The sequence below is a fragment of the Colletotrichum tamarilloi genome (genome assembly GCF_030869305.1).
Source record: "Colletotrichum tamarilloi strain Tom-12 chromosome Unknown Scaffold_8.1, whole genome shotgun sequence".
In the NCBI taxonomy this organism is placed as follows: Eukaryota; Fungi; Ascomycota; class Sordariomycetes; order Glomerellales; family Glomerellaceae; genus Colletotrichum; species Colletotrichum tamarilloi.
Genome location: NW_026849391.1, coordinates 812,137 through 829,041, shown reverse-complemented (window position 1 = coordinate 829,041; position 16,905 = coordinate 812,137). Strand labels below are relative to the sequence as shown.

At 53.5% G+C, this 16,905-nt stretch overlaps 5 protein-coding genes across 5 annotated transcripts; 3 read left to right on the top strand and 2 right to left on the bottom strand.

Moving 5' to 3' along the window:
- Positions 1–948: 948 nt before the first annotated feature.
- Positions 949–1,442, top strand: CTAM01_03616 (uncharacterized protein; the record flags this gene model as incomplete). Its single annotated transcript, XM_060519650.1, has 2 exons — positions 949–1,041; positions 1,173–1,442. The coding sequence occupies 2 exons, from the start codon at positions 949–951 to the stop codon at positions 1,440–1,442; spliced, it is 363 nt and encodes a 120-aa protein (XP_060385856.1).
- A 5,116-nt stretch (positions 1,443–6,558) lies between these two features.
- CTAM01_03615 (uncharacterized protein) lies at positions 6,559–7,308 on the bottom strand (the record flags this gene model as incomplete). The annotated part of the gene is made up of 1 exon (XM_060519649.1): positions 6,559–7,308. The coding sequence occupies one exon, from the start codon at positions 7,306–7,308 to the stop codon at positions 6,559–6,561; it is 750 nt and encodes a 249-aa protein (XP_060385855.1).
- A 1,073-nt stretch (positions 7,309–8,381) lies between these two features.
- Positions 8,382–9,687, top strand: CTAM01_03614 (uncharacterized protein; the record flags this gene model as incomplete). Its single annotated transcript, XM_060519648.1, has 2 exons — positions 8,382–8,632; positions 8,712–9,687. 2 exons carry the CDS (start codon positions 8,382–8,384, stop codon positions 9,685–9,687), a joined length of 1,227 nt encoding a protein of 408 aa, XP_060385854.1.
- A 1,376-nt stretch (positions 9,688–11,063) lies between these two features.
- Positions 11,064–11,864, top strand: CTAM01_03613 (ureidoglycolate hydrolase; the record flags this gene model as incomplete). Its single annotated transcript, XM_060519647.1, has 1 exon — positions 11,064–11,864. The coding sequence occupies one exon, from the start codon at positions 11,064–11,066 to the stop codon at positions 11,862–11,864; it is 801 nt and encodes a 266-aa protein (XP_060385853.1).
- A 713-nt stretch (positions 11,865–12,577) lies between these two features.
- CTAM01_03612 (DNA repair protein RAD8) lies at positions 12,578–16,867 on the bottom strand (the record flags this gene model as incomplete). The annotated part of the gene is made up of 1 exon (XM_060519646.1): positions 12,578–16,867. The coding sequence occupies one exon, from the start codon at positions 16,865–16,867 to the stop codon at positions 12,578–12,580; it is 4,290 nt and encodes a 1,429-aa protein (XP_060385852.1).
- Positions 16,868–16,905: the final 38 nt, after the last annotated feature.

The following is a 16,905-nucleotide window of genomic DNA, read 5'->3' as shown; positions in this document are numbered from 1 at the left end:
GCATGAATATGCTTTTTCGGAATCCGGCGAGGTATGATTCTAAATATGAATGATGCTGTTCGGGATAAGGTGGGAGCGATGTGGGAGACACGGGACCGATGACCGATGAGTCGATGACTGTCGAACCGTTGCGCAAATGTATGTATCCGTAGCATTGGCAGTGACGGAAAAAGAAAGGAGAAAGAAGCATTTGCGGATTCTACCAACTTCCCGCCCGGCTCGAATGGGCGACGAATACGACCTCGTCCTAATATGGTTCTGTTCATCTCTGCCAAATTTTACTCAACACGAACGGCATTACCCAAAAGAGTTTGCTGCGTTCTGGCCTTGCAATTGAACCCTCCTTTTCTCTTGATTGCTGTGGTTCCTTCCAACTGTTGGAGAACCTAACGTAACGTGCCTTATTTATCGACTGACCAGTCACATTGGAGTGGAATACTGAATGCAACAGTACCTATCCGTACCTTCTTGGTTTTCTCTCGCTCTTTCTCTCTCTGTCGCCTCACGCGGGATAAGGTGAGGAAGGTACACACCCGGGACAGTTCCTTCCCGCTCCAGCTTTGCACTTTGCAGGGCAGTCACCAGTGGTGTGCACTTCCTCTTTCCAGGTTCGTACCTGCAGCCAGTGAATTGGAGGGCCGGGTACCTTGCAGAACAAGTCAGTGGGGCCTCGTGGCCTCCACTGTCGTCCAGAAGCCTATCGTTGCTAGTGGCTTTGCTTCCCCTGGCTAAACGGGCATTAAGAGCCAGCAACAGGTAATAATGGCCGGGCAATCCCACTCCGCCGTTATTAAGGTCCGGTCCATTCGTCTTAGTCACCGCGGGCAATCATATCACTGGGCCACTTTCCTTCCAGCGTTCCTATCAAGCTAAAGCAGGGCAGGAGCAGGAGAGGAGGTGGATCTTTCCCGACGTGGGAGGTTTCCATTCTGGACTCCACACCGCTTAATGACCTGCAAAAAAAAGACTGCAATTGGCACTGCTGACTGGCACTGGCCGCGACTCCAGGTCTTCACTGCAACTGCAAGATGCGACCTGACCGTAAGTAGGCGTAAAGTACGAACCATATCGGCCCGCAACTCTGTCGGTTATTGTCTGCGCTTTTGGCGGCTTCCATCCACCTGCCTCCGCCTCGTGCTTGGGACTTGGTGCCATCGACAAGCTCACGCTAGGAACTCTCGATCGTCAACGCTACTCCGGAGGCTCAGGGGCCTGATCTCAAGCTCGTCCTCCATCGCCGTCATTTGCCTTGCGCTCGTTCATCCATCACGTCCGTTACGCTCTGTTGCCAAAACGGCGGTTCGCTGTCACGACTGTCAGTCGGGCTGTCATCACCCGCCTCTACTCAACCGCCAAGCTGTCACATATCAAACCACGGGCCTTTTGCACCGGCGAAGGCGAGCCATCAAAGCCCAAACATTGTCATCAACGATCAACCTTAGCGATGTTGCTGTTGCTCGGCCTTGGACTATATCAGCCTCTCTTAACCGTCTCAGTCGTCGTGGAGACATAAAAGTCATCGCTGAACCATCCACGTTCAGACGCGTGTCATTGGAGCCCCCAAACGTGAAAACTTTGGTTCACGTCATCTCTGCTAATAAGAGGCCCGGTTCAATCAGGCTGCGGTCTTTGACTTGCAAAATTCCAGCACCGGCTGCCCGAAGAGGTACGGCGCCCACAACTGGGCATTGCGTAGCATGGAATGTGGCCGCATTGTATGGAGAGCTATCGGCATTGAGCAATGCCCCCCGAGTACTGCGACAGCGACTCCAATACCAATGCACCCACGCGCCCGTTGAACCAACCGCCAAGCGGCATCCTGTGGAAGAAGTGGGCACTCTTCTCCGCCGCTTCTCGGTCTAGGCTCCAGAAAATGCAGAGCATTTGGACCCGGGGTTGAACGGAGCCAATATTGGTCGTCAGACGGGGTCTCGGGGGAGGGTCTGCAGCAGGTCACCGGCTTTTCTATGCACTCGCGGCTCGCCTTGTCATGCTACTGCTATGCTACCGTTTTCTTCAGGGAATCGCCCATCACACCGCACTTTAGCTGCAGCTCCAAGCCGCGTTGGCAGTTGCACAAGTTTGCACTAACGCTTCGGATTCTCTAACGCGCTGTGCTCACTTCCTGGCGCCCTGCTGCCCCCTACGCCTGACGGCCGGGCCGTACTACAGAAGGTGACTTTTCCTCTCGGTCCTTGGCGATACAATGGTTCAGCGCCACAAAGCTATTGTGCTCCGGCTGCATAGCTCCAGTTGCCCGCATGGAGCTCTTTCACGGTTAGGGCAGGCACTGAACGAGACCGAAATCTCTGGTTCACCATCCAACGAACTCACTGGTCTGGACTTTCTGCTCTGACCACCCACCCAGTCTACCCACCCCTGACCTGGCTCCACCTCGTCCCAAGAGAGGCTCCCTGTCTGCTCACTGGCTGATCATCGACCTCAGTGCTATTTCCTCTGGCCAAATTCCAGATTGTCGAGCATCGACGGCATCAAATCAAGACGCACGGAGCTGGGCAATCGAGAACGTCGCTGGTCACAGTGGAGGTTCGTCTCAGTACCTTTGGGGCCCCTCACCGTCATCTGACAGATCTTCGGCGGCAAATGAGACCTGCCATTATCGAACTCGACGGCTCTGAGGTCTACCCCTCGTGGAGCCTTCTTAGACGCCGTGCGGGAGATGACACTGGCCTTGGAATCGCACTTGGCCACTTGTCAAAGGCCCGCTCTTGAACTGCTCGTCATTTGGATCGTCTCAGATCTGGTCAAGCGGGAGTTATTGCGTCCAATAATTCATATTCGCCCCAATTGCTATCACGCGAGATCAAAACCGCTGGTCTTGGAAGCAGGCCGCATTCTCTAGTGCAGGCGACCTCGTACCAGAGGATGAATATAGCGCCGAATGGCGGTGCTAAATACAGCACCGTCGATTACCGAATCCAAGGCGCGACGCGACACGATCCGAGACCCTTTAATCATCACGTCTTTCTAGAAATCATGGAGAGCTCGCGTGACAGTTTAGCTGGTTTCCGCAGAAACCCCCTATCGAGTGCAGCGCGGGAATATATCGTCGGGAATGCGGCTTTCAGGTGGCCACACCGACTAATGCGGTCAGCGGCGCAGCCTGTCCGCTATCAATCATTACCAGCCCGTCCGTACCTTGGGTAGCTCGCTGATGAGGATCTCCAATCAGTGGCCTATCGCTCAGATATCGTTTCTTCCCCCTATTTCCCATCACCCGAGAGTCTCTTCGAACTTAGCCAGACCTTCCCGAACGAAAAGCAGACCAACAGCAAGACGTCCGTAAAGAGAAACTCACGCATTGAATCCGTGGCTTGGCGTACTCAGCAACGCGCCCAAACGAGATGTCGAGATGAAATCGAGTCAGGTGGCTCAAGGTCTAACTACTCCTCGCTCTGAGCGCTGACCCCTCAACTCGAGACGTCGGAACATGGACACAACCTGATGCCGTCTCGCCTCTCCGTTCAGTCCAGAGTTACACGTTTCTGTTCAGCGGTAAACTGGCATACCCCTGTCTGTTTCCAAAACGTGCGGGACACATTTCAGATCTTCGAACTTGCGACCGTGACAGGCTGATCCTCTTCATAGTCTCTGCGTTGTAGACCGCCCATACTCTGCATCTCACGCGCAGATCCAATCGGGCCCGAGTCGTTCCTATCGGTCTCGCGGGATACAAAAAGAATGGTCAAGAGCCCTTGGGGGGTTTGGTTTGGCAAAAGATAATGTCGACGTTGGCCTGATTCGAACAGACGCTCCCGAAGGAACAAGATTTCTAGTCTTGCGCATTAGACCACTCTGCCACAACGCCGGGTCATTGGATGATTTTGGGGGCTGAGATCCGCTACAAGAAGGTCGGCTGTCCAGGCCCTCTCCATTGGTCGCGACCCCGGCCGAGTGCTCATCACTGCGGGGCATCCAGACGTACCTCCTGTCGACATGCTTCATCCGATTGCCGATCAGGTGGTGTTTGAGGATGCGCTTGATCTTTGACTTTTGCTGATTTGCGTTGATGTAAGCAATTTTATTTTCCGACCTGCTGTAGGTTGTTTCCATCGCCCTATGGTGGAAGGAGTTTAAATTGACGATGTGATGGCTGGCTCTCTGCCAGAGAGCGGGGTCAAGAGTTTAGGGTTGTTAGTTGTGTTCTCGGACTCTGCTATAGTTCCGCTTCCTTACTGCCCACGTCCAAGTTGGACGCTTTATGCATTGGTTAGACTTTTATTTTCTTTTGGTGATCTGTTTTGAAAGTTCCGAGAGAAAAGGTTTCTGGAGTGATTGAATCATACTGATTAGCTTCCGGTAGCTTGCTCAACTTTGGGTGATGTTCATCGCAGTTGAGCCAGTCGTTGTTGGGGACTGGCGATGAGGTGTTCGAGGACGAGGTCGAGGCGGTTCCTTTGATATGTTTCCGAAACCTTGCGTTCTGATCTTTTGTTTTCTGGCAAACAGCTTGTAGGACTTTGCAGTGGACTCGCTCGTCATGGAATGTAGGCAAAACAAAGGCGATGGCATCTGAGTTCGTCACTTTCTACTACTTGTTCTGTGACATGGAGAGACATGCTTCCACGTATATGGTTCCCTCTATAGCGAATAGCCGCATACTGAGGTGGATTTGAAGTGCACACGTCAATGTGAAAACTTCTGCTACATTGGTTCGTGCGTGATTCTTTTCGAAGTTTCTATTCAGTATGCTTCGAATGTCTTTGGATGTCTTTTCCCGCTTTTGATATGATGGAAATCGCTTAGCTGGACAGTGTATTCCTCCGGTCCTCGAATTCGAAGTGCAGTGTGTAAGAAATCTGTCCGTAGATTCCAGCTCGCGAATGAGCGTGCCCAGAAGTCAGGGCTCAATCAGTTGACAGTACGACAACGAGACAGGCGCGCAGTCGTCGACGAAGAGTCCCCTTCATTCTATGCGCTGTTCCAAACAGACGCTCCTGGCTGATGTAGCACATTGCCTTTAGTCCACCGAGGAAGCTGATATTGCTCCCTCTGGGTTTGTCAGCCCCTTTCTTTTATTCTGTGGCTGGACTACTTGAATTTCTCGAGGCACGCAGGTAGGTACAAGAGGGAGCCGAGTCGCGGCCAAAGCAAGACCTCTAGAGGCCAACCAACTTGATGTTGATCAACGTCCAATGCAACCGTTCAACACATACCAGGCTGTTTCGATGCCCGGGGCAGATATTTAAGCAGTCTTCATCCCCTTGTTTCTAGCAAAAGCGGACGGAGCACCGTCGGTTCTTGGCAACGACTTGAGGCTCATCCACATCATCATCAGCGCTTCGCCAGAGTTGTTGTCGGTGATCTGTGTATCGACTTCATAGTCATCGGGTAGCATACTTGGAAACAATACTGGAGAACCACAAATGCAGAGGTCTTGTCTCTCGGCTGCGGATGTCCGTCTCGGGCTGGCGTTTATACGCTGGGGTATATGGAGCTGATGGGCAAGATTGGTCTAGGACAAAGTGGCTGGGCTTTGTCTTAGGTGTTGCGCTGGTGATTTGTATGTGAAAGGGTAAGAAGAGTATCACACAACTTGGCATAGTAGCCCCACCCCTTGGAGCTTTGCGATCGGCAATCTCCTTTCAAGCTTGTTGCTTAGTGGCAGACAACCGAAGTAGTATGTACAACTTGTATAAGACCGTCAAGAGAGGTGCTGCTTGGAAAGTGGCCCGGAAGATCCTGCTGATGTTCATGGTATAGCTAGCGGGCGTTTGGTCTCACCAGCCATCAACACATCCGGATGTTCTTCTCTCAGTAATCACTGGGTATCCATGTTTCTCGCTCTTCAATAATCGAGGTCCGTCCCGCTATAGCTATGATGCTACGTTTTCGCTCTGGGAGTTGCCGACTCCTGGTGAGAACAGCGCTTAGAATACGTTATTTCCTTTGGTGACGCCAGGATTCTCAACTTTGCAGTGACAGAAATCCGTCAAGGTGGCATATTCGTATTGTCGAGTACGGGGGCTACAAATCTGTGGAGCAACCTTTTCCATGTTCGACGGTATGGCTAGGCCAGGAGCTGCTCAGGATCGCGCAGAGAAATATTGTCCGTGAGGTAAAGTTGCGAAATGTGCTGTAAACAATCCCGACAATGGGTTTCTGGTTTGTGCTATAGGGAGTTGGCTTTGGATGTTTCGCAGTACTGACAAACCGTGGCATCACCTCCCATATGCTATGTCTGAGTAGCTAGACTGGCCGGAATTTACTTTTACTAAAAGATGTTATAGGTTGTAGATCAGAAGAACTAAAGCACTACTGAACGGCTTCTAGCAACATGCTTGCTTGCCTACATTTATCGTTTGAAAGCTCAAATAATTCGCACTGAGAGATGAGCACCTGACGTCCTTGTTCCAACAACGCGCTATGGCTTGGTAAACATACAGGTTCAAACATCCAGAGCTTATCGTCATTGACCTCACCGCGCCTCTATATCTTCCCGCTCCTTCTCCCGAACATCCTCAAACTCTCAGACGTGGGAGACAAAAAGATGCAGCAGCAGAGACGTCCGTGTTCTTGGTGACCACAAATCAACGTCTAATTCCCAACCCTTCGGGCATCCTGCTCATGCGGCTCATAAGTCGGTTCATTCTCCGGTGCCGCATCCGGGCTCTTATCATTTCCGTGCCACGGATCATACTGTTTCGCGATCGCCATTTCCCTGCTCTGCTCGGTCCACTCTTCGTGAGTCGGGTACCGCGCCGGCTCTGCATTCTTCTGTATCGTCTCTTCGAGAGTCGGGTACCGCTCGGGCTTTGCGTCCTTTTGCTCTGGCTGCTTCGGCATCGGCTCGATATTCACCTCCGGCTCGGGCTTGGGCTCGAGCTTCTTCTCCGGCAGCTTGAACGGGTTCTTCTTGGGCATCTTGAACGGATCCCTGTGCGGCCACGACCTGAATGGGTTCCTGTCCTTGAAGGTGTTGGGGTTGTTGGGCGGGATCCTCCATTTGGGGTTCTTGAACGGGTTGTCCGGCTTGGGCCGAGGCTGCGGGAAATCGAACTTGGGTTTATATTCCTGAGACTGCTTGTACTGGTTCTTGGTGTACGGTCGGGGGTCCTTGTTGGGGGCTGGATTGTCCTTGTTTATCGGTCTTGGGTAGCCTGGCCACCCGGTCGCTGGCTTCGGATCTGCCATAGAGGACGCATCGCTGTCGACGTCGAGGCCCTCGAGGTCTTGGGCGAGGGGCTCTGGTTTGGCGGCGTTGAGGTCGGTTGGGGGAGGGGTGATTGGGGTGGCGATGACGGAGAGGGTGGCATAGATGCCGACGAGGAAGAGGGAAGTACGCATGTTGCGTGGGTTGGATGTGTAAAGGCAAGTATTTTCAGTTGGTATGGTGATGATTTGATGACTACTTGTAGAGGAAGAATTTTGAGAGTTCTCCCTGGTTGACGGAGCGATGCAAACTTGTGCTCGCGCCGGGAGATGGTATGCTGAACAAACCTCGTTCAGTAGGAGATCACTTGAGGTGTGGCTTTATATAAGTTCAAGGCACGCAACCTTGCGAGCCTCTGAATCTTTCTCAAGGGTGTATCAAAGGGTCATGATGTCGTTGTAGACCTGACTCTGACGTGAGTTTGTGGGATAGCCCCGAGGGTCAGGTCGGAATTAATATATCTAGTGAATACCCGGGCGCCATCATCTCTTCTAAATACTGAGGTACTTTTGGAAGTTTTGCCTTCTTCCTCGCAGATGCCTCTAGATGTGGCGTTGACTAGGAGCTTTGTTGGTGCCCTTTCTCTAAAAGTTACCCAATGTCGATCTCCATCACGACTTCTCGTGGTGAGAAGAGAGGTTGATAATAATGGTGTGACGTTATCCTTCATCTCTTCGACAGAGCCCTCGTCATCATTTCGAGAAAACTCTGACCGTCGCTTCCTCACTTGGTGATGGTCAATAATACCTCGCCCTCAAAAGAGTGATGATCCCGTGGTTCTGTAGACCCGGGTGAAGAATAAAACTTTCTACCTATCCATAGCAATAACCTAGAAACTCTGAATTCTAGTTCTCTCATTGAACTTGGTGGACCGACGATGCCTCTCTCATTTGGCGTTGGGAAAACAGTGAGACAACTTCCCAATCGAGTCTGGCGAAGAAAAAGAAAAGCGCTGTTACGGCGGAATCCTTCCTCCACGCCACCCAACCTTGATGATAAGCACTAGGAGCCCGGGTACCCGCCTCGGCCAACTAACGAGTGGCACACTCGGGAGACGTCAAAAAAAAGGCCGTCCAGGTCACCCCATACAAACCGGCGAAGTTCGTTCGAAGCACATCATCGACAACTTTGTTAATGAAATCGTCCCTTGATCCTGTGTAGTGAACTTTATACAAAAGCTTGTGAGCAAACCACTCTAGATCATTCGATGCAGGCTCACGCACCATTGGAAATGGCGTCGCAAAACGCCCATCAACCGGTTCAATCGGGGCCATCGCGTACGGATCCGGGCCCGGAAGAGTACCTCAACGATCCAAGATTCCACCAGTCCTTCACCTTACCCCCCGGCAATGACCGCCCGGATCCATTCAAAGTCACGTATTGCGACTACGGATATCGCAACCTGGACAACCCAGAGCGCGAGCATGTCTTGCTCTTATGCGGTCCCCTCCTGGGAAGGTAAGCCAATCATCTCACTCACAAACACACCTCGCACATCACGGCACACCTCATCGCTCAAGGTCTGACGAACATACAGCCGCTACCTTCACATCGCCAAAGACGCCCTGGCAAAGAAACACAAGGTCCGCATAATCCACCCAGACAGACCAGGCTTCGGCGGCACAACCCACGTCGACGCGCCCGACCGCGTCCGCATCTGGCTCGAAATCGTGCCCGCCCTCCTCGCGCACCTCCCCGTCCGCCACGTCTCGCTGGCCGCCCACAGCGGCGGCACAATCTACGCCCTCAACACGGTCCTCCACCTGCGTCACCTCCTCTCCCCCGACCGCCCCTACGTGGCCCTCGCCGCGCCGTGGGTCCATCAGTCCCGCTCGGGTGCCGCGCTCATGACGCTCGCGGGCGGGCTGCCGGAGACCGTGCTGGGCGGCTTCCACACGCTCGCCGGGTTCTCGCTGAAGCATGTTGCGCCGGTAGCGGGCGCGGTGAGTGGGGTTTTTCCTAGTATGCAGGCTGTGAGCGGGTTGCTGCCTGCGTCGATGCGAATGGGCTCTGCTGCCGATCCTACGCCTCCTCCTGCGGTGGAAGCGAACCCCATGGCAGTGTTTGAGGAGAAGATTTGGCCGCAGCTCATTCAAAAGGTGTATTCTGAAGATACGAGAGGGCTCAGCCAGGATGCCATTTTGCTGCTGAAGAGGGCGGGGCACTCGGATTACTGGGGCTCATGGAAGGACTATGACGAGCTCGTCACCCTGTTGGCGGAGGCTGAACACAATCCCGATGTTGGCGTCGTCAAGGGCGCTGCAAAGCTCAAGGTTGATGTATTTTGGGCGGAGGCGGACCACATGATTGGTGTTGATAAGGGTCCCAAGTGGTTTGAGGATTGCTGGAGGGCTGAGCAGCGCCGTGACGTGATTGAGTTCTCTAGTTGTGTTGTTCCCGGGACTGATCACGATGGCATCATGGAGTTGAAGTTTGATGTGTTTGAGAGGATACTCCGTCAAGTTGGCGAAAACAGCGAGGAAGGGAATTCGGGCTTGTCATCTGCGGCATAGCACGAGACAGACTATACAATGAGAGGTAGAGAGATTTGCAACTTCACCACGAGGAGCACCTCTATAGTCGACATGTTTGCCGCGACGCTCATGTACATGGCAAACCTCGTAACACAGACTCTTGAAACTTTACCCCTTGAATGGCCGAAGAAAAGAGAAAAAGAAAACCGAGCCGAGGCTTCCCCAAAACCTAGTACTCATCAACTCTATCCCCACACATGCCTGGATTTGGAAGAGACATCAGACGACGCAGAGTTGGTGGCAGACAGCCGAGAAGCCTTGGAAGCAGTCCAGAACTGGCCCTTCAAGTTCTCAGGGTGCCGTGAGGTAGCCGAGCCGTTTTCAACCTCGGCAGGATCATGAAAGGCGGCTCTGGAGAGTCTTCAGAAAAGCCTTTTGCAGTTACTCGAGCTCTATCGCGCTCAGAAGCATTGCCGTGATCTAGGGCCATCAGAGCAGTCCTTTCCAGCTTTCCTTACTACAGTCAATCAACATGAATCCAAACAATGTTTATAGAGTCCCGAATCGCGCTCTCTTGGTAATCGGCAAGCCAGACAGAAGCTTGATCATCGAGAACGAATTCGCTATCCCCAGGCGTTGAGAACATGGTCGCAGTCCGGACAGGTTTACCGAGCTAAGCCATGACTCAAAGATTCGGCATCTCGTGACAACGCGCTAGAGAGAGTACACCGTATGGTTGAGCATCGTGCCAGGATAAAGCCCTGGAATATGTTGGGGTAAATCTTGCCGATGATCTGCGTTCAACTTGCTGTGCCTTCACAGATCCGGGATATTGAATGAGTAAGAGCCCATGATAACAGCCTTTATGCAATTCAGCCCAAAATCTCCGATTATGAAAGATCAAGCATGAGTGCTGCAAGGTCCGGAAAACCGCGTCTCATAGGCCATCCATACACAATTACACCGGAGCTTTGAGAGACGTTGTAGTTGGGGAGTCCGAGACAGTGCGTTCCCCGGGGTGCCGCCCAACGGGGGTGGAGCTGGAGAATGCTAAGCTTCGATGACAATTGTTAATGACCCCGCGGAGTCTTCGCCGGCGGCCCTATCAGACTCCATCAGGCCCCATGCGCCGAGGCCCAGTGGAGGATACGGGCCATGCCTAAAGCGGAAGCTTCCCCCAAGCTCCCCTCTCACCTCGACCCCGAACACCAAGCTCATGAAAGTCATCGAGCTTACTCTGACCTCAACTCACTCAACTCAACTTAATCCGTCCCGCCCTTCCTTCATACGCCACTTATCAAGCCATACTATACCCTAATTCACCCGCCATTTCAGACAAACCAAAGCAAGCAATCAAAGAAACGAACCCAACTCACACCGTGTGTGACATCAAACACACTCCCAGAACCACCACAATGCCGCCAACTACGCTCACAACCCCCCTCACCCTCCAAATCCCCGCGGAACCCCTCACTCGCGCCGCCTTCGCCCCCTTCGGCGACGTGATCGAGAACCCTCACCCGGAAGTCCGCCCCGCCGCCTCCCTCCCCGCCACCGTATCCGCCTCCTTCAGCGCCGTCTCCGCAAACCAAGGCACAGCCATAAAGTACCAAAACGTCTCCTCCCCTCTGGACCTCTACCCGCAAGCTCCCTCCCGCGCCGGCCGCCCCATCGTGAGCATCTTCTCCTGCGCCGCACGGCAGCTCGAGCCCGCCGCTCCCCTGGCGCAACCGCCCATCTCGACGCTGCTGCCGTATACCTACGCCGGTCCCAGCAGGGGCGGCCGCTTCAGAGTGAGCGTGCTGGAACGACACCCTTTCACGACGCAGACGTTTGTCCCCTTTTCTGCTTCTTCGTCCGTGAGCGGCGCGGCGTACCTCGTCATCGTGGCACCTACCCTCCCGACCCCCAGCGCGCAGACGGATTCCCTCCCGGCGCCGGCCACCGGCGGCAAAGGCCGGGGTCTCCCGGACATCAAGGGCCTCAAGGCCTTTGTGGCGTCCCCGGGCCAGGCCGTGACCTACGGTGCGGGAACGTGGCATGCGCCCATGGTTGCGCTGGGACCGCAGGGCACGGCAATTGATTTTGTCGTGACGCAGTTTGCGAGCGGCGCGGGCGTGGAGGATTGTCAGGAGGTAGAGTTTGCGGGCGCGGGCGAGGACGCGGGTATCGTGGTGCAGGTTCCCGAGAGGATGCCTGTTGTTGCGAAGTTGTGAGCGGAGCGGATGGCTGAGATATGCTTTTTGCCGCGGGAGGGCGGCAAGTCAATGGTGCTGGGGAACACTTGATGATGGCGCTTGTGTGTACGATGTCTGTTCGGCAAGGGAAGGGAACCTAGCTCGAGTCTGCCTCGGCATGTTGAAAGAGTGCAAGGCGGCGCCTCTGTGACTGGGCAAAGGGGCGGTTAAACCAGCTAGAAATGCTATCAAATTGGCCACGATTTCCCGTAGAGGCGGAAGGTCACGAGGGTATGAAACTTTACACAGTCGCCAAGCCATGCTGGGCAACTATTGCTGCTTGGCTCTCTCCATCACGCCCTCGATAGGCGATTGAGAATTACGTGGAACGTCGTTTTGGTGATCAAATGATCTTTAGATATTTTCTGTGCTACCTTGTCAAACTCGAGCCCTGCAAACAAACCAGATTCGTTCCCATCGTTCGATATCCGCCTCCCACCTTCGGCCGGTCCAAACGTGATGTACTCAAACAGCATTAAGAATCCCCTCCGAAAACAAGTTGCCAAACTTCCCTCTCCAGACCTCCCGTACCAAACCCTCCCTTCCAAACCTCTCATTCCAGGTCTCCCTCTCCCAAACCTCCCGAACTGGGCGAACTCGGAAGTCATCGCCCTTGCCGAAACTTTGGCAACGTGAATGAGACATTTTCATCAGACTCTTGCAGTCGATGCGCCGCCATCCTGGGTTGCCATTCACTTCTCGTACTCCTCGAATTCCACGGAGCGCAGAAGCTTCTGAATCGATGCGGTCTCCAAGTATGGACGGAAATACAGAGGGAATCTCGGGTCCTTCTCTCCGTCCTCAGTGACCGGGATAGCAATGCGTCCTTCCTCACCGAAGTGGCGGATGCGGTTACCATGACGCTTGTTGAAGATATCAAATTCAAGCGTAGCCGGGGTGATGAAGTGATAGACGAAGACGGGACGCTTCTGTCCAAATCGAATGAGACGTCCCTTGGCCTGTCTCATGTACATGTCGTAGCTGTCCGAGTCTGTATACAGAACTCCAGCAAACATGAGATGGTTCGCCTCGGTCAAATTTGTGCCAGCGGACTCCGAAGACATGAGACTCTGGATCAGAACGGCCTTTCCACGGTGCGCCTTGAATGCCTCAATCTGATTCGAGTCCTCATCGCCTCCGTCAGTCATATAAACGCTAAAGCCGTTGTCGCTGCGAATGAGGTGGTCGTAGACCTCTTGCTTGATGCCCGCGTACGCAGCAAAGATCAGGACCTTCTCGTCATCAAGGACATTGTTGAACATGACGTTCTCCATGTCGGATACCTTGGCACTGGGAACGGCCGAAAGATCGTGCTGCAGGTTGGCGGGCGTGGCAAATATCTCGCTAGGGACAAATGATCCACGACTGAATGCCTTGCAGCTTTGCATGGGGCACATTTGACCACCAGCCTCAGTGAAAGCACCAAAGCAGTCCTTGCAAAGCGAGTGACCGCATGCAATGGAATGAAACATGTCAGAATCGGCAGTAACGGCATCACAGACGTTGCAGGTGGTGGACAGCGGGCTATGGCTTCCATGAAGAACGTGGTTCAACTTCATCAGAAACATGCAGCGCCGCCATGCCTCCGTCGTGAGCTTGATGCCAGCCTGGACGCTTTGCACAACCAAGATGAAACTGTTCAAAGTCTCGTCAATGGCCTGTCCACGGGGTTTAATCGTCTTGCCCTTCTGTGGTCGGTGAGCTGGAATCTGAATGCCGAATTCATAGTCGTCTTTGGTGGCTTTTCCATCGAAATGCTTTTGAAGCTGAGCCGTAATGTCGCCGGTGTCCTTCAGTCCAATAGCCAAAGCCATTTCCTCGCGTTTATCCTGGCTGTCCTGCTCTTGGCGAAGGAGGTCGATGAGAGCCTCTCGGTCATCGCTCTGGTCACCACTAGAGCCGACCCACCGGTTCTGCAAGCTGTCCAACTCACCATCGGACAAGTCGTGATCCGAGTCGAGAAGCCACCAATGGGCAGAATTGTATGTTCCAGGGCCACCCATCCACTCGGACCATAAGTTGCAGTCCCAATAGTTCTCTCGAGTAGGAATGTAATCTGGGCGGATCGAGTTTCGGTAGACGATCGCATCATGGAGATAGTTGATGAACGCACTATCATCAGAGTCGCCGTTGATGTTCCTCATGAAATCGAAAATCTCCTCCATATGACCAAAGTAGGCATCTTTTTTAGCTTTTCCACTGCCTGTATCAGCATCGTTGCAGATCATATTCGCCAGGTACATCATTTTGTCGAAGAGAGATACCAGAATCCGGGTGCAACGGGCAAGGTGATCACCAGCTGCAGCAGACGCTTGGTTGCCGAGACGCTCCAGAGTCAGCTTCGCGTTGGGTTCTGTCCACCCCATGCCCTCGAATCCCTTTCGGCCGGAAGAAACGGACAACGAAGACAAGAGAACTAACGCGTCGACTGCATCCGACCAGATAGATTTTCCGGCAGCCTTGGCCTTTGAACCGGCCCTCTGGGTCATTTCTTCGTTCAAGATGGTGCGAAGGAAAGTATCAAGACCACAGGGCATGCCATCGACGTCCCACTTTGCATCATGAAGAACCTGTTGTACAAGATTGTATACCAAGGCTTCTTGAGTGTTCATGGGAGTGAAGCAGGCGGCCTCGGTTATTTCCACTCCTGGAATCTCCATCTTGTTCTTCCGCAAGTAGTGAAGAAGGAATTGCTGTCCCTGATCATGGCGATCGGCCGCGAGCTGGGCGGACAAGGGCTCTGTGTAGCTGCGGAATGTTTCGGCGTCAGTCAGTTCGGATACCTTGGGCCCAGTCGTGGCATTGGGGAAGAATCCCGGCATTGATGGCGTCGGTCGCGCAACATGAACATTGAGCAACGCTCCAGTCTCGCAGATCTGACCGAGGTTGATGGTAGGCGGTGTACCTGAGAGGATCCATTTCGAGGACGCGACAGCGTTCTGGAAGAAGGTTGCAACGGATGTGTTCTCATACGAGAACTCATCAAAGACCACGCGGCGGTAAGTGTACATTTCAAGTACCTCGCCATTCTGGAAGGCCTCCTTCACATCAATGGTGACGGCCGTCTTGGGCTTTGCTGCCTTGCCCTTCTTCTTTTTGGGTGTCGCCTTGGCGGTTTGCTGCGTCTTCCGATCGCTAGCTCCCACTATGTCGGCTGCGGCTTTCCGGACCCAATCATTGCTGATGGTGCGGCGGCCTTGGATTCTCGCCACGACATGAGCATTGTTCGGGTTGTCAGGGTTGCTGTGGTCATAGGCGGCATGCTTGATGGTTTCAACCACTTCGTAATGCCAGTCCTGGGAGTCTCGGTTCGATCTCTTCTGACGGATCGATGGCATTTGGGCGATTGCAGCGAGCTTGTCAATGTTTTTCTCGGAAGACATCAGAGTGCTGCTGACAATGATGATGTCTGCTGCTTCCATGCTCTCCCGTGAGATATCAGTCGTTTTGGTGAGCACCAGGACTCTGAGCTGACGAACAAATCTCTTAGCTTCTTTGGCCCATTGCGACACAATATGGGGTGGCACGATGACCAAAGTGGCCTTGATGTGAATGAACGCCGTGGTTCCCAACCACTTGGAACGCTCTAGAATAGAAAACTCTGCATGCGATCGAGTCGTTGTATGATCAACAAGACCAAGTGTAACTATAGTCTTGCCGTAGCCGATGTCGTGTGCAAGGACACCTCCTCGGGCATAATTCTCAAGCTCGGCAACAGCACTTAAGCGCACGTTCACAGATGGAAGAACACGCTCCTCGAATTCCCTTTCAGTGAACGGTTCGTCTTGTTCGCGGTGCAGCATCCACTGACAAGCCTCGACTTGATCTTGTCGAAGCATCATTCCATTCTGCAGAAACCGGGGCGTCCGGAAGACGCCCTGAGGAGGATAGGAATCTGCCTGAACGGCGACCATGCTGTCCTTGAAGGGGGGCAATCCCTTCAGGCTGGGCTCGTGATAGCTCGTTTCCACACGGAAATTGCCACTTCCGCGAGTTGAGCGAACCATGGGCGACATGATGTCCTTGTCGACCGGGAAGTAACCATGCGCCCGGTGCGCCAGCGACGCTGGGTTTAGCAGAATTCTCATGCTCAGCACATTGTATTCGTCAGCTTCACTCAGCTCCAGTCGGGCCTGGATCTCGAGAGGAGCTGGTCGTCGCAACATAGCCTGCTCCGCTTGAGTCGCCACTGCCTCGTTCTCGATTCGTACAACGCTGCCATCCGCATCCCAGTGATGAAGAGCCTTTGGAGCGGTCGGCGAGCATTTGTAGCACGCATCACCAGAATCCAGCACGATGTCGCTAACTGTAAGAAGTCCAGCACATACTGAGGCCGGCAACTTGTTGATGGCAGAAGACGCCAGTGCCAATGCATCCTTGATATCGTGCTGGGCAATCGTGAACCAGATATCGGACGAAGCTGCCATGCTGTTTGTACCAGAAGGGGGAGTCAACTGGGTGAGGAGCGACTTGACTGGAAAGTGCATGTCGGTCTTGTCCATTTTGATCATGATGGACGGGATCGAAGATTGACAGTCGATGTTCATGATAGCCTGCTCCTGCAAATCTTTGAGACCAACATGTAGGGCTGGATCACGCTCGTGGACGGTGATACCCAGGGCTGACGGCAGAGACGTGTACACGCCAGGCAACACGGCCGACAGTATAGAGCCCGGAGGCTGTCCTTCTTGGTGCTTGAACCCTTTGGGGAAAACGCAGATGATATCTCGCACTTGATCCGGCTCAAGCTTTCTAGGGTTCTTCGTCAAGACCCATCGGTCGGTTTCGGCAGCTCCGTTGCAATTCGTCTGGAGCATCATGTAGACGGGGCTGAGAGGATCGTGCTTGGTGAAGAGGAGCCCCAATGGGGTTGCGCACTTATCTGTAAAGTGGTAGTCCCCGTTGATGACATTCGTGATTTCGTTCACTAAATAGGGTGCAAGGCCGTTGACTTCAATAAGCTTCTGGGTGAAACCGTTCATCCTCCCATCGTTGGCGCGTTCTTGAACCAGATCCACGT